Source organism: Peromyscus californicus, unplaced genomic scaffold, assembly GCF_007827085.1.
Source record: "Peromyscus californicus insignis strain IS unplaced genomic scaffold, ASM782708v3 Scaffold_13__1_contigs__length_99412109, whole genome shotgun sequence".
Classification (NCBI taxonomy): domain Eukaryota; kingdom Metazoa; phylum Chordata; class Mammalia; order Rodentia; family Cricetidae; genus Peromyscus; species Peromyscus californicus.
Window position 1 is genome coordinate 5,971,097 of NW_026294424.1, and position 23,490 is coordinate 5,994,586.

A 23,490-nucleotide genomic window follows, 5' to 3' on the forward strand; every position below is an offset into this window, starting at 1 on the left:
CTGTCCCGCAAATGTACATAATCGAGATGTGCTGAGTCCATTCCTTTACTATTCCATGTTTTCTTCTCCGCGTTCTGTACTTCCTAAGAACTGTAAGCAATACCACTTAAAAGTTTAGTTGGATTTAAGTTCAACTGGGGGTAAGGATTCTTCTTCTGTGGTGCTGTGTACTGCTATCTGGGGGGTCCATGACAGGCTGTCTATGCTGATATTAGCTGCAGCTGATGACTCCTAGCTCCTTTAATTCTTTAGTGACTACACAGAGTGATATACTATCACTCCTTCTGTTATTTATTAGCAAGGATATTTTAGAAAGAAAAAATCTCCAACTACTTGGACATTCTAAGGTATAATTTATAGAGGAAAAACTTTTCTTCTTTGTCCACCAATATCAAACTGTCTTTCTCTTACCACACTACAATACATTCTACATTCAGTTCTGAGTTACAGCCACAAACACACAATAGGACTTTCTTTGGCATATATGTCTTGATGGCTGCAGCAAAGGGCCCTGGCAGTGGGTGAGTCAGTTACCTCATATGCACATAACCATCCACATTTACTGAACTGCCTTCTAGGTGGACACTAGATCCCACATCAAGAACAGGTATTCGCATCTGGGTGAGACTGCTCCTGTCTAATAGCTCAGAACCTTCTACAACAAATACATGTAGATGTGAGAACATATTCAGGGCACACTGTATTCTGAGGAAGGAGGGAAGCAGCCAATCCTACACAAAAGCTGCACCATATGTGATTGGTGGGCCTTAAAGGGAGGGCAGGAGGAAGTCAGCTTACATTAACAGCAAGACACAAGTAGGCAAACATCTTTTCACATATTTGTAGGATGGGGCACTATCACACTGTTAGCCTGCTTTTAGCATGGAGCCATCCTGCAAAGGACATGAGAACATCTGTCTGTCTGCTTTTACTCCAATTTGGATACATTGGGTTATCCTAATCTAATAAAAGCAGAAAAGCCTGCAGATCAACATCTGCTGCCCAGGCTAATCCACTGCTGTTAGTCAGCACAAGAGCCTGATCAAGGGTATGTGCCTATAGATAAAGACTAGCAGGGAACTGGAGGAAATAGATACAGGAAGATGGCAAGACAAAAACCCTAAAGCCCTTTCTCATCTTGTTGTAACATTGGTTTTCACAACAAATACAACTGAATCTGCTTAGTACTGTAGAAAGAAAAAATAAAGCAAACAAGCTGGGCAGTCATGGTGCACGCCTGTGGTGATATTTGTGCTGAAATGTAGTGATATTTTATTTGTGCTTTAATAAATAAAGTTTGCCTGGAGATCAAAGGAAATAGCAAGCCATTTTAAGTAAACAAAGAAGTCAGGCAGCAGTAGCACACACCCTTAATCCTATCACTTAGCAGGCAGGATCTCTGTGTGTTCAAGGCCACACTAGGGAACAGAGCCAAAGTGTGCTGACACACGCCTTTAATGCCAGTACCAACCATAGAGGTCTGGAGACCTGTACAAACCTGAAATGACAGAGCTGGCCAGGAAGTGGAAGTGATGTAGCTAGACAGAGAGCAAATCAGATGGCAGAACAGCAAGGCAATTAGATGTGGATAGACAGGAAGTCGCTCTCTTTAGAAGCTGCAGAGTTGGTAAGGTAAAGTTGGCTGGTAGCTTTCCCTACTTCCCTGATCTCTGTAAGGCTTTCTCATCCCTATATTTGGCTCCGTGTTTTTTTTATTTACTAAGGCCATTTAGAAATTCGTCTACAATTGAAATTCATCTACACACACCTATAATCTCAGCACTTGGGAGGCAGAGGCAGGTGGATCTCTGTGAGTTTGAGGCCAGCCTAGCTTACAGAGCTAATTCCAGGACAGCTAAGACTATACAAAGAAACTCTGTCTCGAAAAACAAACAAAGAAAAAAAGGAAAGCAAACGAAAAGCGCTGTGTAATATTTATACGGATTATATAAAAGTCTAGCTCCTGTAACCTCTTACAACCTACCTCCTGCCTCCCAAAAACCTAGCACATCAGCCAGGAGCAGTCATCTGGGGCAAAGACAGGCCTTGGGTCCCTGACATGGCTCTTGTCACAGGGTTAGCTGAAAGTCTCATCGTTCATAATGGGGAAGGCTACAAGCACAAGAGGGCTTGCTTTTCCCAGTCTGAGCAGAAAGAGGCTCATTGGTGCATACTAAACAGTGACTCACTGGCAAATTAAAATAAGATCTTTTTACCCCCATCTTCACACCACTCCCAGAAACATATGTTCCTCGTTCTTTTCTGCAGTCAGGGAGAACCTGCTGGCAGAATCCCGAGGACTTCTCTACAAGAACCCAGCCCTCTCAGGAGAGCTCAACTTGCCCCCTTTCCTCTTCCCAGGTGCAGACCTGCAGGTGCCTGCTGTTTGTTTGCAGCTCTGTCATAGTCCTTCCTTTCCACCCAGACTCTACCTCCTGGCACCCACCCACCAAGCCATTCTAGGCATGGGACTCATCTCTGAAAATACACGGTGCTGCATAGTTTTATGCCAACTTGACACACACTGGAGTCATCTGAGAGAAAGGAACCTCAACTGAGAAAATGCCTCCATAAGACAGGGCTGTAGGCAAGTCTGTAGGGCATTTTCCTAATTAGCGACTGATGGAGGAGGGCCTAACCCCTTATGAGTAGTACCATCCATGGGCTGGTGGTCTTGAGTTCTGTAAGAAAGCAGGCTGAGCAAGCCATGATGAGCAAGCCAGTAAGCAGGATCCCTCCATAGCCTCTGCATCAGCCCTTGCACTGCTTGAGTTTCTGTCCTGACTTCTTTTAATGATCAACAGTGATGTGGAAGAATAAGCCAAATAAATCTCCCCAAGTTGCTTTCTATCATGGTGTTTTATCACAGCAATAGTAACCCTAAGATACACATTTTCACCAAAGACACTAAAAATATATTTCATGATATTAAGGAATTGTAATTTTTATGGTAAACTACAGTATTATGATTAAATTTTTTTAAATTACACTTTTTATCGGGGAGCACACATGCCATAGTGCAAGTGTAGAAGTCAGAGGACAACTTGCATGGGTCAATTCTCTTCTGCCACAGTGTGGATCCCAGGGATCAAACTCAGGTTGTCAGTCTTGGTGGCAAATACTTTTACACACGGAGCCACTTTGCCAGCCTGGTTTGGTATGTATTTTTTAAAAAGAAGACTAAGGGGCTGGAGAGATGGCTCAGAGGTTAAGAGCACTGGCTGCTCTTCCAGAGGTCCTGAGTTCAATTCCCAGCAACCACATGGTGGCTCACAACCATCTGTAATAAGATCTGGCGCCCTCTTCTGGCTTGCAGTCATACATGCTGTATACATGATAAATAAAAATAAATCTTTAAAAAAAAAAAATGTATCTTAAAAAAAAAAAAAAAAAGAAGACTAAATTTTCAGAGACACATTATGAAGTATTACAGATAAAAAGAGTATAATGTCTGGGTTTTGAGAAATAGAAGATAAATACCCGTGGAATATAAATCAAACACGAGTGGCCAAGAACAGATGATCACTGAAAACTAGATGACTGTAGTCTAGTCAGTCCATGCTTTGTCTTCTGTTTGAAACTTTTCATTATAACAAAACCAAACCAAATGACTACCAGGCGATTCCTCCCCTATGAGACCATGTAACGGTGGCCTGGCTTCCAGCGCTCCACACTGTCTCCAGATGTATTTACCCCCATACCTCATGCTTTCTTGCCCACTCAACTTTACTTTTTTTTTCTTTTTTGAGACAGGATTTTTCTGTGTGTCCCTGGCTGTCCTAGAACTAGCACTGTAGACCAGGCTGGCCTTGAATTCAATCTGCCTGCCTCTCTCTCCTTATTGCTGGGATTAAAGGCCCAGCCAGACTGCAAATTTCTAATTGCAGGACTATTTTGTTATGTGACAGTCACCAGGTGTTAGCTTCACATACTTGCCATGTAAACGTCTTCTTAAAAAAAAGGTTTAGTTTTATTTAATGTGTATGCCTGTTTGCCTGCATGTAAGTCTGTACACCGTGTGTGCAGTGTCCACAGAGGTAACAAGAAGCAGCTGGAACCCTTGGAACTGGAATTACAGACAGCTGGGTGACACCATGAGTGCTGCTCTTAACTACTGAGCTGTCTCCAGCCCTGTAATAGCTTCTATTTTTTTTATTTTTATTTTTTAAGATTTATTTATTTATTATGTATACAGTGTTCTGCCTGCATGTGTCCCTGCAGGCCAGAAGAGGGCACCAGATCTCATTGCAGATGGTTGTGAGCCACCATGTGGTTGCTGGGAATTGAACTCAGGACCTCTGGAAGAGCAGGCGGTGCTCTTAACCACTGAGCCATCTCTCCAGCCCTTCTTTTTATTTTTTTAAAGGTTGACTTAGTTTTCTTTTCTTTTCTTTTTTTTTTTTTAAGATTTATTTATTATGTATACAGCATGTATGACCAGAAGAGGGCACAAGATCTCATTATAGAAGGTTGTGAACCACCATGTGGTTGCTGGGAATTGAACTCAGGACCTCTGGAAGAGCAGTCAGTGCTCTTAACCTCTGATCCATCTCTCCAGCCCCGTAATAGCTTCTTAATTACATTCAGAAATTATATTTCACCTTGTTCAGGTGAATGAGGCACTGAAACTCCTTGAAGCCTACTGGGTGGGGAGAGGTCTTTGCAGCCAGGCACTTACTTCTGACTAGCCTCCATCTCCAGCAGTGCAGACAGAGCTGAGGTTCCTTTCTTCCCAACTGGGGGGCCTGTTGACTCGAGGGAGTGTGCAGCGATGGGCCCAGTCATCTGCAAGCCTTTCATGGCAGTCCCTTTCTAAAGCATGGAGAGACAGTTCGGTCGTTAGTCCAGGTAGGCTCTGAGATGTCACTCACATCTCAGCTCACACTGCTGCATCTTTGGGCCCTGGGAACCCAATCAATCGAGCAGAGGAACACAGGTTCTCTGTGTTTAGCAAACGATAGAAGAAACTAAGACTCAGAGAGGTTGGTTAACCAAGGAACTCCAAATCCCCTGGAGCTGGAATTCAAACTAACGTTAGCTCTTTTCAAAGCTTAAAGCTCTTTTCACACAAGCATTCTTAATGTTCTAATCAGAAGTGATCTTGAACATAGAAGGCAGCTGGTGTGAGAAAAGGAACCTAAGGTTAACAACAGGGCTGATGAAGGAACACTATCAGGAGATTAAAAATAATGAACTACTAATACAAAAGATTGAATGAGTCCTAATCATAATGCTATGTGGAAGAAGCAAGTCTCAAGTGGTTTTCTATCATATGATAGCATTTTAAAACACCCGGATGCTGGAGAGATGGCTCAGAGGTTAAGAGCACCGACTGCTCTTCCAGAGGTCCTGAGTTCAATTCCCAGCACCCATATGGTGGCTCACAACCATCTGTAATGAGATCTGGTACCCTCTTCTGTGTACATAATAAATAAATAAATCTTTAAAAAAAATAAAAAATAGCCAGGCAGTGGTGGCATATGCCTTTAATCCCAGCACTCAGGAGGCAGAGCCAGGAGGATCTTTATGAGTTCGAGGCCAGCCTGGTCTACAGAGCGAGATCTAGGAAAGGCACAAAGCTACACAGAGAAACCTGTCTCGAAAAAAAACCAAAAAAAAAAAAAAAAATTAGAAAAAATAAATAAATAAAAAATAAAACACCTGGAAAAGACTAGTGGTTGCTAGAATATAGAGAAGGGAAGAGTGTGACTGCCAAGGGGAGCACGATGTTTTTGTGTTTTTCCTTTTAGTTCTGGGGATCAAACTCAAAGTCTCTCGAATGCTATGCAGGTGATCTACCACTGAGGAACCATTTGATGGTGGTGGCTGGTAACAAATCCCTGTATTCTGTATATACCTGTATACAAGCACACAGAGATTTAGAGAGTCAATTACACTTTACGTTAATTTAAGCAAAACAATGCTGAATCACACATCTGCCCCTTATTGCCTGGGTAGCTTCAGATATATCCTATAGCCTGCTATAGAAGCCTCAGTTTCTTCACTGAGTGGCAGTGTATGACCGAAATTAAAGTGGTGAAAACTCTAAAAGGAAGGCCTGTTGCTGTCAACCTCTTAGAGCTTTTACTTAAAATTCGGTGCCACAAAACACAGCAGCTGTGCCCGATACCGGGTCCCACTTGGAGAGTACACAACAGGTGCTAAGTCCTCAGCTAGAAGGAGCAGCTCAAGCCATGAGGCAAAGTCCAGTCACTGCTGGCACCAATGCCCTCTCCTTCATCCTACAACAGGCAAGAACATACTGACTAGAATTTCAGACACATGTTGAGTAGTCATGGGATAAACCATCTGGCTGATGAGAAGCCTGAGAGAGCAGGAGGTGGAGCCTGCCTCCCAGGCTAGGTACAGTCCCCAGGAGTTCTAAGAATCCTTACCCTACTGGTTCTCAACCCTCCTAATGCTGCAACTCTTTGATACAGTTTCTCAGGTTGTGGTGACTCCAACCATAAAATTATTTTTGTTGCTACTTCATAACTGTAATTTTATAGAGGAGCAGTGTCTCTGTTCCTAAGACCATTGGAAAACATTTTTCCAATGGTCCCGACCCACAGCTTGAGAATTGATGCCTTACCCGAATCATGCGGTCTGAGCGATGGCGCCTGCGGATGCGGTTTAAGCCCTCTACAAAGCGAATAAAGCCATCTAAGAGCTGCCACTCATCTTCATCTGCACGGGGTCTGTCCCCATAGATGTCACAGTGCACCTCCCCTTCTGTGATGCGCTTGGTGGCAGTGACACAGGCTGGCAGTAGTAGGAACCGGGTTCTCCAGAACTTCAGAGACTCAATTAAACTATAGAGAGCCAAGGAAATCAGAGTGGCGGTGAGAAAAAGTAGACAATAAGTCTTCCTGGAGAGCTCTCTCTGAAGTGGACGTGAGCCGTCCTGTTCTGCTGCCCCAAACGGCTTTGCTCAAGACAGGACACAAAACTCAAAGACCACAGGTGGCTTCTGCTTTAATCCCAGCACCATGACAATACCTCTGTGAACCCAGACCCAGTAAAGCAGCTGTCCACCACCAATTACAAAGCAGACAGAAAGGCTAAAACATAAATGAGACACCACGACCACAAGGCTACTAAACAGCAAAAATAGAATGCTGGAAGCACATGTTAACACGAATCCTCTATTTGTTAAAACATATAGACCTGTATACAATCACACATGTGAACACACACACACACACACACACAAAGAAAGGAAATTCTATTATTTATTAATTTAAATAAAACAATACTGAATCACAGATGTGCTCCATATTAGCTGGTAGTCTCAGGCACCACGTGAACTCTATGCAACCTCTACAAGCCTAAGTTCCTCCACTGAGTTCATGCTCAGTGCTGACACTTGCACCAAAAGGCACACTGTGCCAGAGCTCTGCTTTGTTTTTCCAACTGCCATAAAATACAATCACTCTAACCCATTTTAAGTGTGTGTGTCAATGGTACTGAGTACACTCACACTGTTACATAACCATCACCTCTAGCCAGAGTTTTAAGTCATGCAGGCGTGCTCTGTTCTTCTAATTTTAAGGAAAATAAAACAAACACCAGACAAGAGGACAGATGTGTTAAAAGATGATGAATACATCCAAGGTAGCACGGATGGGAAGTTAAAGCCTCTCTCTAACCTGAAATCTTCAGAGCCAGCAGAACAAATATACTGATCTAGGTAATTCCACTTGTACTCCTCTAGCCGTTCATGGCAGAATTCCACCCAACAGGAGACAAATTCTGAGTCCGAGTGGGAGGGGCAGAGGCTGTAGGTATAACGGATCTGGGCAGATTCATAAGGGTACCTAAAAAACAAAGGAGATGCCTGGATATTTAAAAGCAATCTGTACCCACCACCACCTTTTTTCTGCTTCAGAATATTTGGCACTATCCTGGGCTCAGTCCCCAGCTATAGTAATTGGCTCATCCTAGGAGACTATAATGGAAATTTCTCAGATCTTCTTAAACTTTTCATTCTTTTCTACATTTATCCTTTGATTTTTAATATGCTTGATGTGAATCATGCCAAGCTTTATAAACTGAATCAATTCCCTTTGGGAAGTAGTAAGCTATAAACCTAAAGTTACTTTAAAGCAAAGTCTGAAGGGAATCATTCAACTTCTTATATACGCATTGTATTATACAGATAATTTAGTGTATAGACAAAATTCAAGATGGCCACCAAAGACTATAAACATCCAAGGACTCACTTGGGAAGGTATCGTGTTACTGTGATCATCTTGTCCTTGAGTGTCACCTTATGGAAGGTTCTGCCCATACTTAGCCAATACTGGCCTTCCTCCTCAGGGCGGTTTCTGGACACAAGGCCTAGTAGAAAAAAAACCAGTGATTTCATTTATCTTGTAAAGGCTCATTTTCACCATAGTCTTGCTTATCCACAAAGATACAGATAAACAGGGAAAGAAGAAGAAACAATGTTTTGAGAGCTTGCTCACAGACAGAAGCATTCTTCTTGGTTAAAAAATAAAATCCCAGAAACTGTCGTAATTTTCTCTTATTAAACCAACTAATAGCAAATGAGAGCAGGTGCTGGCAGTACCTGGATGCTACACTCCAACCCTGACGCCCAGTCCTCTGGAGTAAATGTTAACAGGTCTGGGAATATGGTGTGATTAAAAGAAACTCCACTCTACTCAAGCCCATCTAAGTCCTCGCCCCGGGCTGGCAGCCAACACCGCCTCCTGGCCTGTGCTCCAACTCCTGCCCACAGCTCCTTCAAGCTTCAGTCTGAAAGGACCACTGGTCTGTTCTATGTGGTTTTTGCCCTACACACCTGCTTGTGACACTGCTTCTGCCTTCTCTTCCTGAGCCACTAATTGAAATCTTACAGATTAAAAAATAAAATGTTTACATTTATTTACTTTGTGTGTGTGTGTGTGTGTGTGTGCACAAGCACAAGTGCACATGCATAGTAGAGCACACATGTGTGGAGGTCGGAGGGCAATTTGCAGGATCAGGTCTTCTCCTCCTATACGTGGATTCTAGGAGTCAAATTCAGGTCACCAGCCATGGCAGGAAGTGCACTTACCAGGTGAGCAACCTCTCCAGCCCATTTTTAGATTACTTAATATCACCACCAAAGGCAACTTCCTCAGGAAAGCTGTCAGACACCATTAGTCATATGAGCATCTTATATGTAGCTCCTTAGGTATGTGTCTTTCCAAGTATAAACTCTTATAAAAAAGTTTCAAGGATTCAGGCACAGCAGTGCAGATCTATGGCTCCAGCCACACAAGACACTAAGACAGGCAGATTGACTGAGTCTTTAAGTCTGATGCCAGACTGGGGAACATAGTGAATCCTTGCCTCAAAACCAAATTAAATTAAAATTTAAAATAAAATTCCAAGAGGCCAGAGCTAAATATTGTTTATCTTTATATTTTCAATTAGCTCCTGATAAAAGTGCCATGCCCAGAGTATGTGTTCAAAAACTTAATTTAACTAAATTAAACACAGCAAAAGTGAAAATAACGAGAATCAGGAAGATTCTCTAAAGAGTAAAAATTGTGCCATAAAAAATAACAAAGACTAGGCAAGATCCTCATGACCGGCAAACCAAGTGCTCAGGTCAGAGAGACGGTCACACGGTGGCAGGTGGCCTGGAAGTGCTCAGAAGAGAGGACAAGTAGAGTCTGAGAGAATCTTCAGTGTGAATGTGACAATCTCCCAAGGCAGGCCTGCAGCATATACAAGAGGCTTCAGCTTGGGACCCCGCATTCAACCTCAACCTCTTTACCTGCCAGGGCATGATCTCTAGCAGCAAGTCTCTCCAGGTCTTGCTTTCTGCAAATAGACAGGGGCATGCCCCATGAGGCACTCCTTCATTTTGCTATGAGCACCCTGCCTGCTGTCAGGAAGAGGGTCAGGGGGCAGGAACAACTCAGTTCCCTAGCATATCATTCTAAACTAGTTGTACCCCAGGGATCAAACACGTATCTGTGGTTAAGTTAATGTGTGCCTCTCCCAGTGGACAGTAAACTCCAAGAGTTTGTTGGAACAAGTCCTACCTTACCTTTGCAATCAATAAACCTGAAACAAGGGAGCAGCATGAGCTTGGCTATGAAAGCAACTTTCCCAATAACGATAGTAAAAGTTTTTATTACCAGGGACATAAGAATGTCCCTCTGACAACTAACCATGAAGAATAAGGCTCATGAATCAGTCAGGACCAGCACTCGACACTAGAATTACAGACTCACAAGGGACATTCACCCCATTCAAGAGCAGAGACTGGGCAGGCGAGATGTGGCCAGTGCCATCTAAAGGCAAATTCATTACTGCTCCTTGGATTAAAGAACTAAATTTTTCCTGCAGCCTTCCTGCAGCCTTGTGAGACCTAATGTCTCTGGCCACATCTCGTTCTGTGCTCCACACCACTAGCTTTCTTTTTGGTGTGCAAAACTTATCACAGTGTCTCCTGCTAAAGGCTTTTGCTCATACCAATCCCTCTGCCTGCATGCTCTTCCCTTTAACTTGCCCCCTCCTTTTCCGAATGACTTCTACTTATTTCAGGTCTAAGGTCAAACATCACCGCCTCAGGAAGCCACACCTGATCCTCCAAACCAGATCAAGCTCCAAATTAAAGAAGTGTCATGGGCCTTTAACTAACTTTTCCCTCCCAGTCTTTATCTCAGCAGATGCATTTTTCATAGTCTGACAAATGCTATTTTCTCTTTATTGAGCTATAAATTCCTTCTTTAGACTAGAAGTGTCAAAAATGTTGAATGAATGAGTGAAAGAGCACATATATTTATTTAATATCTGTTATATTCCCAGGCACTATAGTTTCCACTGTGGAGGTAAAAAAGATGAATCCAAAATAGTCCTGGTTAAAGTGAATTGGTGGTACAGTGGTGACCATAGCAATCTTCCAAAAGGGTCTTGGCACCACAAAAGGCAAATACAGACTAAGGAAGGTATGACAGGACAGATCTGGAACCCCAGGGGTTAGGAAGTGAAGCAGGAAGATCAAGAGTTCAAGGCCAACCTGACAGTTCGAGACCCTGTCTCAAAAAAAACAAAACAAAAAGAATGTAAAATATGAACAGAAGGCAACAAGCATCAGGAGGAGCTTCCTAAGAAAACACACAAGAGACCCACAGCTTCATCTACGAGGTCTGGACCGGCTGACAACTAAGCCACACAACAGATCCTCACTTCTTTAAATTCTCTGGCCAGAGGAGGAGCTTTACCAGAACCAACAACGATCTGAAGTTTTACAGCAGCCCAAGAGGGAAGTGGAGGCTTCGTTAGCAACAGTGAAGAAGCAAAGAGACCAAGACAGCTCACGGACTATTTCAGGGAATGATTATTGCTTTCCAATTCCAGGCACCCACACTTAATTCCCTCTGTCACACTTATTTTAGAAGAGTTCTGTACAACTTGGCTCTTCCTCAATTAGTGTCACTTATTAGTCTCTGCCACTAATGGGTGACTCACCCTTGAATTAGGTCACTAAACTTCAGTGATTAAGGAGAAAGATGAACACAGACCAAGGGAAAAAGAACAAATGTACAAATGTATGAACTGAGGTGTAGCTCAGTAGTAAAGCGCTTGTCTACCAGGAATGTGGTGCTGGGTTTGATTCCCAGTGCCAAAAAAGAAAAAAGACAAAAAGACACACATAAAAAAATGTAAACTTGGCTGGGTTGTGGTGGCACAGGTCTTTAATCCCAGCACTCGAGAGGCAGAGGCAGGTGGATCCCTGAGTTTGAGGCTAGCCTGGTCTATAGAGTGAGTTCCAGGATGGCCATGGCTACACAGAGAAACCCTGTCTCAAAAACAAACAAACAAACAACCACATATTGCTCTTCTAGAAGACCCAGATTTGGTTCCCAGCACTCATGCTGGGCTTTTCACAACTGCTTCTAACTCTGGCTCTGGGGGATTTTTTACACCCCTCTCTGGCAGTTGTGGACTCTGTCACTCCCCATACACATTCAAAAACAAACAAACTGTAAACTTAGATGCACCACCTGAGAACCTGCTGTATAATAGGGAGGTATAACACTAGAAACAACTAAATACCCACTTCTAGGTTTAGAGCATTCACTATGCACTTGACAACTCAGTATTGGCTGCCTGCTGCTCCTAGTTGTCTAAACCAAAGGACATCATCCCTAAAATTAACCACACTCTCTTCCTTTTTTGAGACAGTCTCTCTGTGTAGTCCTGGGTGTCCTCTCGAACTCACAGAGATCCGCCTGTCTCTGCCTCCCAAGTACTGGGATCAAAGGTGTGCATCACCACTGCCTGGGTACCACTCTTGTACAACCAGGCATTCGGGTGCATACCTTAAACCCCAGCACTTCAGAAGGAGAGGCAAGTGGATCTTTGAGTCTGAGGTTAGCATGGTCTGTATAGTGAATTACAGGCCAGCCGGAGGGACACAGTAAGACCCTGTCTTAAACAGGAGAGAGGGGGTGGGGGAGGTTGACTGGTTAAGAAGAGTAATGTTTTGGCCAGGCCATGGTGGCTTACCACTTTAATCCCAGCACTTGGGAGGAAGAGAAAGGCAGAGCCCTGTGAGTTCAAAAACAGCCTGGTCTACAGAGTGAATTCTAGAACAGCCAAGGCTATACAGACAAACCCTGTCTTGAAAAACAAAACAAAACAAAAAACAACAACAGCAACAAAAAGAAGACTAAGGTTTTAAAAATTATTTTATTTTTACTGTATGAGTGTTTGCTTGAATGTATTGATGGACCAGCCTGACTCCATCTTAAGGATGGAAGCTATTTTGTTATAAGGTCAGAACAAGTTCATTTCTGTTGGCTGCAAAATTCCAGTTGACCAAAGTGCTTTTAACCTGTTTCTGGAATGTGACACGCTCCTACCCTATGGAGTTGACTCATACCTTGAATATACCCCAGAAGATGTTCTGCCAAATCATTTTGAAATGTGCAGCCAAGTTCCTATGTAACCAAAATTCCTCTGGCAATCCCCCAACCCTTGAACCCCCACGAGTCTTGCAGTTTTTTAGACTATATAAACCCTACCTCCTCCTGTGATACTATTTTTTCAAACTCCGATTTAGGGAGACAGCCCTGTCTGACAGAAAATAAAGCTTGCTTAATTTGACCAAAGAATTTGGGTAATAGTTACTCTCGTTCAGTGGGATTAACCACTGGGAGTGAGTCACCATCTGAGTGCTAGGAACCAGACCAGGGTCCTCTGCAAGACCAGCCAGTGCCCTTAACCAGTGCCCTTGGCATAGAGGAAGAACCTCAAGTGAGAAAATGCCTCCATAAGACCTGGCTGTAAGCAAGCCTATTAAGCATTTTCTTTTTCCTTTTTTTGGCCACGGGTGTTAGGTCCCCTGGAACTAGAGTTACAGAGCTGCCATGTGGGTGCTGGGAATTGAACTCAGGTCCTCTGGAAGAGCAGTCAGTGCTCTTAACTGCTGAGCCTCTCTCCAGCCCCAAACATTTTCTTAATTAGTGATTAATATGGGAGGGCCCAGCACAATGTGAGTGTGCTACCTATGGGCTGGTGGTCCTGGGTTCTAAAGAAAGCACGCTGAACAAGCCATGAAGAGCAAGCAAGCCAGTAAGCAGCACTCTTCCATGGCCTCTGCATCAGCTCCTGTCTCCAGGATCCTGCCTTCTGTCAATTCCTGTTCTGACTTCCTTCAGTTAAGAACAATGATGTGGAAGTGTTAGCCAATAAACCCTTTTTCCCCCGAGTTGCTTTGTCATAGTGTTTCATTACAGCAATAGTTAACTCTAACTAAACAACAACATAACAGAAGAAAATCTACTCTCACAGATTTATTAGAAAAGAAGAAACATAGGCTGGGCCTTTAATCCCCACACTTGGAAGGCAGAGGCAGTCGGATCTCTAGGAGTTTGAGGTCAGCCTGGTCTACAAAACAAGTTCCAGGACAGCCGGGGCTGTTACACAGAGAAACCTTGTCTCAAAGAAGAAACATAATTTTAAGAAGAATCACTTACCTCTGCTATAGAGTGGGCTGCTGCTCAGCGGGGGTGGAACTGTGGTGTTGGGTTTCTGGGCCTTTGGCTGCACTATGATCTGGTAGCCCTGCATGAGACGCTGGCAAATGAACTCTTCAAAAACTTGCTGGGCTGTCATTTGAACCCCCTCCTCATCCCTCCTGGAAGAGAAATGACTGAGCATGTAGATATGCTTGACCTTGGGCAGTGACACTTAACAGTCATTGTGTCTCTTTTCCTTTGGTTCATCCCAGATTATCATTCTACAGCAGCTCATAAAATCCATAATCTGTATGCCAGCTTCAGAAGAAATGATCAGTTTAACAAGGCAGAAAAAAATAATAACCTTAGAAAATACTTGCATTAGCAAATATGTTATCAATGGAGACAAACGTTAATGTCAACAAAACTTGAAAGTAACATTTCTTCTTTAAAAAAAAAAAAAAGATTTATTTATTATGTATACAGTGTTCTGCCTGCATGTGTCCCTGCAGGCCAGAAGAGGGCACCAGATCTCATTACAGGTGGTTGTGAGCCACTATGTGGTTGCTGGGAATTGAACTCAGGATCTCTGGAAGAGCAGTCAGTGCTTTTAACCGCTGAGCCATCTCTCCAGCCCAAGTAACAGTTCTTGGGTCATCAAATTTCCCAAATACTTAAGGAGGACATGAAAGGTTTAAAAGTTCAATGTGCTTCTACACATGTGTTCCAATATACCCATAACCCTCCCAAACAAAACTGACTGCTTTTCTCTCAGGCACTGACCTGTCCATATCTGCTTCTGGGAGGAGATCATAGCAGCCCTCTGTGTAGTCATTCTGCAGGCCCTGACGGTCCGGGAAGTAGTCAGTGGTGAGGGGAAGGCATGCAGGAGTAGTAAGAGACTTCCAATCCACTCCAACTGTGCAACAGAAGCCTGGCACTACAGGGGGAGCAGACAGTGTCAGAACTGCCTCGCATAACGGGGAAAAGGCATATGTGGTCACCATGGCAGGTTTGGGACACGGAGTGGGGAGGAGTTCATGGTAAAAGGTGATAGAAATTGCCAGAACAGAGGAGCAGAGGGAAGGGGGTGGGGGAGGGAGAAAGAGAGAGAAACAGAGTTTGTTAGATAATGCAACACATGCTTATCCAATCCCATCATGCAAATGGGATTCACAGCTGCTATTTTTCATTTTCTGCTGATCATGAGCTACAGCTGAAATGCCAGTGAGGTTACTGCAGGGCAGGCAGGGTTACATATCAAAGCAAATTAATATTCTGAGGGCAGAAGAGAGGCTCAGGCCAGAGCTTCTCCTTTCAAGAACCGCAGAGTGTCTGGGTAGGAAAGGAAGAAAGCTCAGCCTAATTGGGAGCAAAATAGCATATAGCAGCAGAAACAGGAACACTTCAGAATCACAACAAGTAACAGATTCAAAAGCATAGGAGGAAAAACCAAAGGAGGATGTCTGGGACAGTTACAAGGCTGGGAGTTTGGAGACTTGAGTTTGACGTCTGCTCCTTGGGTAAAGCAGACTTTCAATACTGGTCACTAACTCCTGACATTTTGGATTAGGCAAGACATTATAGAGGGCTGTGCTGGGCACATAGAGATTCTGAGGAGCAACACTGGACTCTCCTCACAAGATGCCAATGGTGCACTCTACTGTGAAAACAGACATTGCAGTGTCCACTTGGGTGCGTGTCCCTTCCCACTGACCTAAAAGTGCTAAGGCAGCACTATGGTCTGGATGCTGTTTGTTTCACTAGACTCATTCCCGAGTGTGCAAATATGAGAAATAAGGAGCCTAGAGGGAGGTCCCTGGAGGTGTGTCCTCAGGAAGGTCAGGGTTGTTCTGGAACTTGAGGCAGTTCTTGGTAGCTCTTCCCCAGCCTGCGCCCTAGCTTCCATTTTTCTGCATGTGATCGCTCTGATTCACTCTTTCTAATCACGATGCCATTCACCACCATGTGATGCAGTTGGTGAGCTCTTGCCAGAGCCAGCACCACAATATTTCCCTCTCTCTCTCCCTCTCCCTCTCTCCCTCTCTCTCTCTCCCTCTCTCTCTTTCTCCCTCTCTCTCCTCCTCCTCCCTCCTCTTCTCTCTTAGTCTTGCTATGAATCCCAGGTTAGCCTTGAGTTTGTAATCCTTCTCCCTTAGCTTCCAGAAGGCTAGGATTACAATGTGCACTATACACTGAGCTCTAAACTAATTTTCTTTATAACCTATCCCCCTCAGGTATTCCATGTAAACAGATAGCTAGCTCTCTAAGTAAAACTTACTCTAATCTATACGATCTTTGAAGTGAAGACTATCTTTTTTAAATCTCTGTAAGAGAAAATAACAACAAAAACCACTCCATACCTTGGCCTTTAAGTATTGAGTGGGATACTTACACACTATATATTGTAAATGCATGTGTGTGAGCAGTAACAAGGTTACAACACAATGTATCCCCTGTGGCTTTGTCAGTCTTATATCACCCTCAAGTGGGTGAAAAAGTCTTATGTGCTAAATATGGGGACAGAGTGCTTCCCGAAGCACCACTGACTTGGGGAAAGCCATAACTGGACAGATACCTAACGCCATCTCTAGGCAGGTCTTACACAGTCATCAATACCTCAGGAATTCAAAATATATCCCCAAACAGCTGAAGTTGCACCCCAACTTCCCATATGGGAGATAAGAAGTTGTGCTTGCCCCTACTTCCTGGATAAAACCAGAAGTAGAAGAGACCTAATCAAAGCCACTATGAGGAAGTCAGAAATGGAAGTCAGCCACCTCTTTATATTGTCTTAGATCATGCCAGACCTCACTACCTTTCTGACTCTTACATCAGTGATTTCTGCTGCACATAATAGCATCTGTCTGTAGTCCCAGCACTGGGGAAGCAGAGACAGGAGGATTGCTACAAGTTCACAACTAGCTGGGCTACATAGAGAAACCCTGTCTTAAAAACAAATAAACAAACAAACAAAACAACCCTCTTCCCCCCTCCACCCTCCACCCCCCACCCCCCAAAAATCTGGAAATTATCCAAATGGTCACTAATAAAAATGATTACTAAAACCCCAGATATAGTGATATGTTTGATGATATGATTAAAAATAACTTCAGACATTTTCTGTTGTGTCTGTTTGTTTGTTTTGAGACAGTGTCTCACTATGTAGCTCTGGCTGGCCTGGAACTTCTGCTTATACCAGGCTTCCCAAGTGTTGGGATTAAAGCTGTGTGCTACCATACTCAGCTTAATAAAACTTTAAAAAAGAGAGAAAAGAAAAGAAAAACAAACTTTTGGGGCTGGCACAGTGCCTCAGTAGGAAAAGGCACTTGCCACCAAGCCTGACAACTTGCATTTGAGCCCTGGGTCCACCCAGTAGAAGGACAGAGTCAGCTCCTATGGGTTGTCCTTTGGCATCCACACACATGTGCTACGGCATATGTGTGCCATCACACAAACACGTTTTTTGTTTGTTTGTTTTTTATTTTTAAAAATTAATTAATTTATTTTTCTAGCTTTTTTTTTTTTTAACTTTTAATAATGGAGGGGCTGGAGAGATGGCTCAGCAGTTAAGAGCACTGGTTGCTCTTCCAGAGGATCTGGGTTCAATTCCCGGTACCCACACAACAGCTCACAACTGTCTGTAACTCCAGTTCCAGGGGATCTGATACTCTCACACCAATGCACATAAAATTAAAATAAATTATTTTTTAAAAAAAACTTAAAAAAAAAAGAGTAATAGGAACATGAAAAACAGTAAAAGGATTAAGTTAATCATCAGCATTACACATCCACAGCCACATAAAGTGTGTGCAGTGCTGGACTGTTCCCCTGCTACTGTGCTGGTACAGGTGCTCTTTAACTGTTCAGCTATTTAAACAGACAAAGGTGATGAAAACAAGCCTTAACTAGCCAAATATTTTCACTATGGGTTCTAGTAACAGCCCATTATTTCTTTCTGCTTTTTTTCCAGAGCCAGTATTAGGCCTAAGATCTAAGACTGGCTTCTGCCTGGCACAAGGGTTTTTGGGAGAAGTCGACCCTTTCCCATATGTCCTGAATCACACATTATGGAGCAGGTCATCCAACCATACTTCTCTCAACTGGCATCAGACAGACTCAAGAGTCCCTCACATCACCTTTCTACATCAGAACACACGTGGATTTCTGGACTATTCTCTTCCCACAGGACTTCCTAGTGCTCTCTCTATGCCATAATCCCTATAGCCTGCTTCCTACTAGTCAACTGTGCCCTCTTACTTGGGTCTGGAGAGGTAGAAACACCATCCTCTGGAGAATCCTTATTCTGGGTCCTAGGATTCATACCTAGAGAAAGAAAAAGCAGATTGTCTGAATCAAAAGTTACCCTACAAAAATGTTTTGACAGTTATGGTTGAAAAGCTCAAAAATAAAGCTAAAAAGAAAACACACACACACACACACACACACACACACACACACACACACACACACACACACACAACATATACACACACACCAAGGGCCAATTCTGAAATTCTGAACTGGGTATTTCAAACAGCACAAAAGAAAAAAACCAAAGAAAAATACGAACAACCTAAAATTTGGGAAAGAATCAGAACGTCAATGTTATCAAGACCATCCTTTTTGTCTAAGTTTTTTTTCAAACAAAATTGCTACTTATTTTAAGAAAACTGACACATTTTAAAATCATTTCAACTAGTTAATTTTTAGCAAACATAAAATAACCTAATTACATTTTGTACAGTTATTGTTTAACCTTACCTTCTAGAATTCTTTCCCAAATCATAGTTTTTAGGAATTTAACATAAAGGGCTGGAGAGATGGCTCAGTGGCTAAGAGCACCCAGGTTCAATTCCCAGCACCCACATGGCAGCTCACAACTGCCTGTAATTTTATGATTTGACACCCTCACACAGACATACATGCAGGCAAAACAACAATGCACATAATTTTTTTTTTAATTTAAAAAAAAAAAGAAAAAGAAAAAATAAGAATATAAAGTCGGGGGTGGGGTGGGGTGGTAGTGGTGCACGCCTTTGATCCCACACTCGGGAGGCAGCAGCCAGCTTGGTCTACAAAGCGAGTTCCCAGACAGCCAGAGCTGTTACACAGAGAAAACCTGTCTTGGGTGAAAAAAAAAAAAAAGGAATATAACATAAGACATCAAAATTTCCTATGTTTAACAGAATAACAAAGAATCTACTTTAGATATAATCAGTCTGAAAAGGATTTAAAATGATACTTTAATATGAAATGACAGAGCTAACTGAAAAACACACATAACTAATTAAAGATCACTTAGAGGCCGGGCGGTGGTGGCGCACGCCTTTAATCCCAGCACTCGGGAGGCAGAGCCAGGCGGATCTCTGTGAGTTCGAGGCCAGCCTGGGCTACCAAGTGAGTTCCAGGAAAGGCGCAAAGCTACACAGAGAAACCCTGTCTCGAAAAACAAAAACAAAAACAAACAAAAAAAAAAAAAAAAAAAAGATCACTTAGAAAACATACCTATTTATTAGAAAATCATATTATAAAAAAGGATTGAAAAGAGTCTCAAAACCAACCAACATTAACTCTCTCTAAATGGAAAACTAAGGGAGGAGATAGGTGAAGAACAGAATTCTGGTTTGTTTGTTTGTTTTTTTTTTGGTTTTTTGAGACAGGGTTTCTCTGTGCAGCTTTGCGCCTTTCCTCGAACTCACAGAGATCTGCCTGGCTCTGCCTCCCGAGTGCTGGGATTAAAGGTGTGCACCACCACCGCCTGGCATTGTCTTTTTTAAAGCTTTCTTTGTTTTATGTGTATGAGTGCCTACTCATACATATGTGTATCTTGGTTGTGCCTGACGCACATTGAGGACAGAAGAGGACATCAGATCCTCACAGACATCTGTGAGCTGCCATGTGGATCCAGGGAATGGAACCCAAGTCCTCCGCAAGAGTAGCACATGCTCCTAACTGCTGAGGTATCTCTCTAGCCCCAGAAATTGTACCTTTTATTCCATATATATTCTGTGTCACTTGAATCTCTTTTAAGGATAACAAATATTTATAAATTCCTTGTGAAATCTTTGAAAAAAAAAAAGCAATGACTGACTAAACACTTGAAAATCAGATAATCTGGAATATGGAGAGTTCTCTCAAAAATCAAGAGGAAGAAAATTAACAACCCAATAAATAAGTGAACAAAATTATGTGAATGGACACTTTAAACACCATACACAGAAGGCAAGTGAGGACATAAAAATAGATTCCACACCAGTATTCATTCAGGAAACAGTGAATTAAAGAGTGAAATGCCTCCACACTGGTTTTTGTTTGTTTACCATTTCAAGACACGGTCTCTCGTATCCCATGCTGGTCTCAAACTTGCAATGTAGGGGAGGATGATCTTGGACTTCTGTTCCTCCTTCCTCTACCCCAGTGCCGAAATTAAAGGTCTGTACCACCAAAGCCAATTTGTTTGTTTGCTTGTTTACTTACTCAATTTTATAAATGTTTTGCCTACACGTATGTCTGTGCCTGGTGCCCACAGAAGTCAGAAGAAGGCGTAAGATCCCCTGCAACTTGAGTTACAGATGGTTACGAGCCACCATGTGAGTACCCAAGTCCTCTAGAAAAGCAACAAGTGCTCCTAACTGCTAAGCCAACTCTAATCACCAAGTCCAGGCTTTCTTCTTTCTTTTTTTTTTCTCCTGCTTGGATTTTTTTTTTTCCTTTTATTGAAAATAAAAGCCAGGCATGGTGGTGCATGTTTTCAATCTTAGCACTTGGGTAACAGAGGCAGGAAGATCTCTGAGTTCAAGACTAACCTGGTCTACAAAGACAAAAAGAGAAACTCTTCCCCCCCACACCCCAAGGGGGGAAAAAAACACATTTTTTTTTCCTCCCTCATACTAAACTTTGATTATGGTTTCCCCTCCCTCTAGTCCTCACAGTTCCTTCCCACCTCCCTACCATCTGGATCCATCCCCTTTTTGTCTCTCATTAGAAAGCAAACATGCTTCTAAGGAATCATATTAAAATATAATAAGATAAAATAAAAACTAACACATCAGAACAGGATAAAACAAACAGAAGAGAGCCCAAGAAAAGGCATAAGAAACAGATATAGATGCTGAGACCCACTCATTCACCATCAGGAATCTCAATGAAAACACTAAGCTGGAAGTAACAATATATATGCAAAGGACCTATAGGGTAAAAAGAGGGATATACATATATTTATTTAGATATTTATATACAATTATTCATATAGAAATAAATATATATTTATTATATATAATAAAATAATATAAAAATAAGATAATTTTTTAAAAAAGCCCTGACGTGACATTTTAAGATACAGAGCCTCCAAAGACACCACTGAGTTAGTTTTCTATCTGACTGTTGGCTTTCTACTACTGCTAAGCGCAGTTTTTCAAGCAGTGCTAGGGATGGGACCCAGGACCCAGCACTCTTACCAACTGAGCTACATTGCAATCCCATTTACTGTTTAAATAGGTTATTGATACATAATTCAGGTAGATATGTGCTTAGTAGACACAAAGTGCTAGCTTCAGTCTCCAGTACAAAACGTACAAAGGCAGAAGGATGAAAAGGTGATCTGCCAAGATCCCCTAACTGCTGTGACACTGCTAGATAGCACAGAGAGAAGTGAACAATACAGCGACAAGGTCTTACAACTGTGCTTCAAACAAAATCCTGCCGAGCCGGAGGGAAGCCCGCAGAGACATTATTCTTGAGAAGCATGACTCATGTGTGAATCAAGCCCAAACACAGGAAGTCTGAGTCACACTTGGGTACCTGCAGATGGCAGAAACTCCAAGCCAAGGGAGGTAGAGGAGGGCCACAGAAGTGGTTTTCTTGCCTTTTCTGTTGTTTTTAGTAAGTGAAATGTTTCTTAGCTATGTATTTCAACTCTATCTTGTACCAAAACAAGGATAATTTTTGGGTTTTGGTTTTTTTTTGAGACAGGGCTTCTCTGTGTAACAGTCTTGGCTGTCCTAGAACTTGATTTGTAAACCAGGTTGGCCTCGAACTCAGAGATCTGCCTGCCTCTGCCCGATTGCTGGGACTAAAGGTGTGCAAAATGATGCCCAGCTCCAAAACAAGGATTCTAAGTTTTATTCTTAACAAGCCCAAGCTACTGTTGACCCTGATGCTGTGGGGACACTAAGCCAGGTTGGTAGGTTTTGTTTTGTTTCATGTCATATTTTAACAGGAAACAAAATGTCATATTACATCAAATTGATGAAGTGCCTGTGATCATATAATTTCTTTAGAAGCTCCATATATTCTTGCTGTTTCCAAAAGTCTATTTTAATTTAGCCTGTTAGTAGCACCTAAGGCAGAAGTTCTGCAAAACTAAGATACAAACTCTGATGCAGCATCTTCTAGTTTTCTGGTAATACTTTGCAACTTCTGAGGTATGACTATCTTGCTAGATTTCTGCCAGGCAGGAAGAAATGTTATGAAATGTTCAATGATTATGGCAATGCAGAGAGAGAGAGAGCTGTGGCACATGGCACTGGCTAAGGCATCTTCTTTCTCCCCATGGTGTTCTTGACTGGCATGATCTTTGACAACCACTGCAGTAGTGGTGGCTGTGGGCGCCCCCAGGAGGTAAGGAACTGCATGCAGGAGGTAGAGAGCTGCACCTGGCCCTAGCTGGTGGTACATCTTCATGTCACTGCCCACACCTGATACTCTTCTCCTTGGCATCTGCTGACTCAGATGTGCCTTCCCCCATGCCTGGTTTGCTTTCTTAATTCACGAAGCTGTTATCCCTTTCAGAAGTGTTCACTGAACTATGCAACCACAGACCCAGGTTGCTTTATTTTTAAGGGTTGTTTGTTTGTTCTTGTTTTTGTCTATTTTAAGGTTTTGGGTTGTTTTTTATTTTGTTTTGTTTTTGCACTGTTAGGGATCAACACCAAGACTTTGTGCATACTATGCAAGTGGTCTATTGTTGAGCTACACCCATATCCCTGATGCAGGTTGTTTTAATCACAACACATTCCTTTATCTAACATATCCTAATTTAGTAGAGATGTGAAAACCACACTGCATTCAAATGATTCGCAGTCCAACTCCTGGTGAGAGGGCTTGCTCTCATCCTTGTTATCACATATAAGGACTGCTTCAAATAGAATCCCAAAGGAATAAGTCAGAGGCCACTGAGGTTATGAAAGTTGGTGTCTTCATAATTTTTGTTTCTTGTCAATATTGTCCCAAGTTCAATAGACACTTATGAAAGGGGTAACAGCTTCATGAATTAAGAAAGCAAACCAGGCCTGGGGGGAAGGTACAAAAGCTAAGAGCATATCTGTGCACAAGCATGTGGACTGAGCTCAAATTCCTAGAACCCACACTTGTTGGTTTGTTTTGTTTTTAAAGTCAAGTATGGTCAAGAACATATCATGTTTTAGATTAACCAGGAATACAAAGTAAGAGCCTGCAAAAGGAAGGAAGGAAGGAAGGAAGGAAGGAAGGAAGGAAGGAAGGAAGGAAGGAAGGAAGGAAG

At 42.6% G+C, this 23,490-nt stretch overlaps 1 protein-coding gene across 24 annotated transcripts in view; it reads right to left on the reverse strand.

Annotated features, from left to right (window-relative positions):
* The window catches only part of Depdc5 (DEP domain containing 5, GATOR1 subcomplex subunit), a 127,961-nt gene that overhangs the window by 42,036 nt on the left and 62,435 nt on the right, over positions 1–23,490 (reverse strand). For 19 of the 24 annotated variants that reach the window (XR_008217676.1, XM_052736253.1, XM_052736266.1 and 16 more), the window contains 7 exons: positions 18,228–18,293; positions 14,751–14,934; positions 13,986–14,146; positions 8,223–8,340; positions 7,650–7,817; positions 6,593–6,812; positions 4,679–4,812 (listed from right to left, as the gene is read on the reverse strand). Coding sequence is in view for 23 of the 24 variants with exons in the window: in XM_052736253.1 (XP_052592213.1) it covers positions 4,679–4,812; positions 6,593–6,812; positions 7,650–7,817; positions 8,223–8,340; positions 13,986–14,146; positions 14,751–14,934; positions 18,228–18,293 (1,051 nt within the window). In the remaining variant the exon portion in view is untranslated. The remainder of the gene's footprint in view (positions 1–4,678; positions 4,813–6,592; positions 6,813–7,649; positions 7,818–8,222; positions 8,341–13,985; positions 14,147–14,750; positions 14,935–18,227; positions 18,294–23,490) is intronic. The other 5 variants (XM_052736264.1, XM_052736260.1, XM_052736257.1 and 2 more) reach the window with 1 other exon arrangement.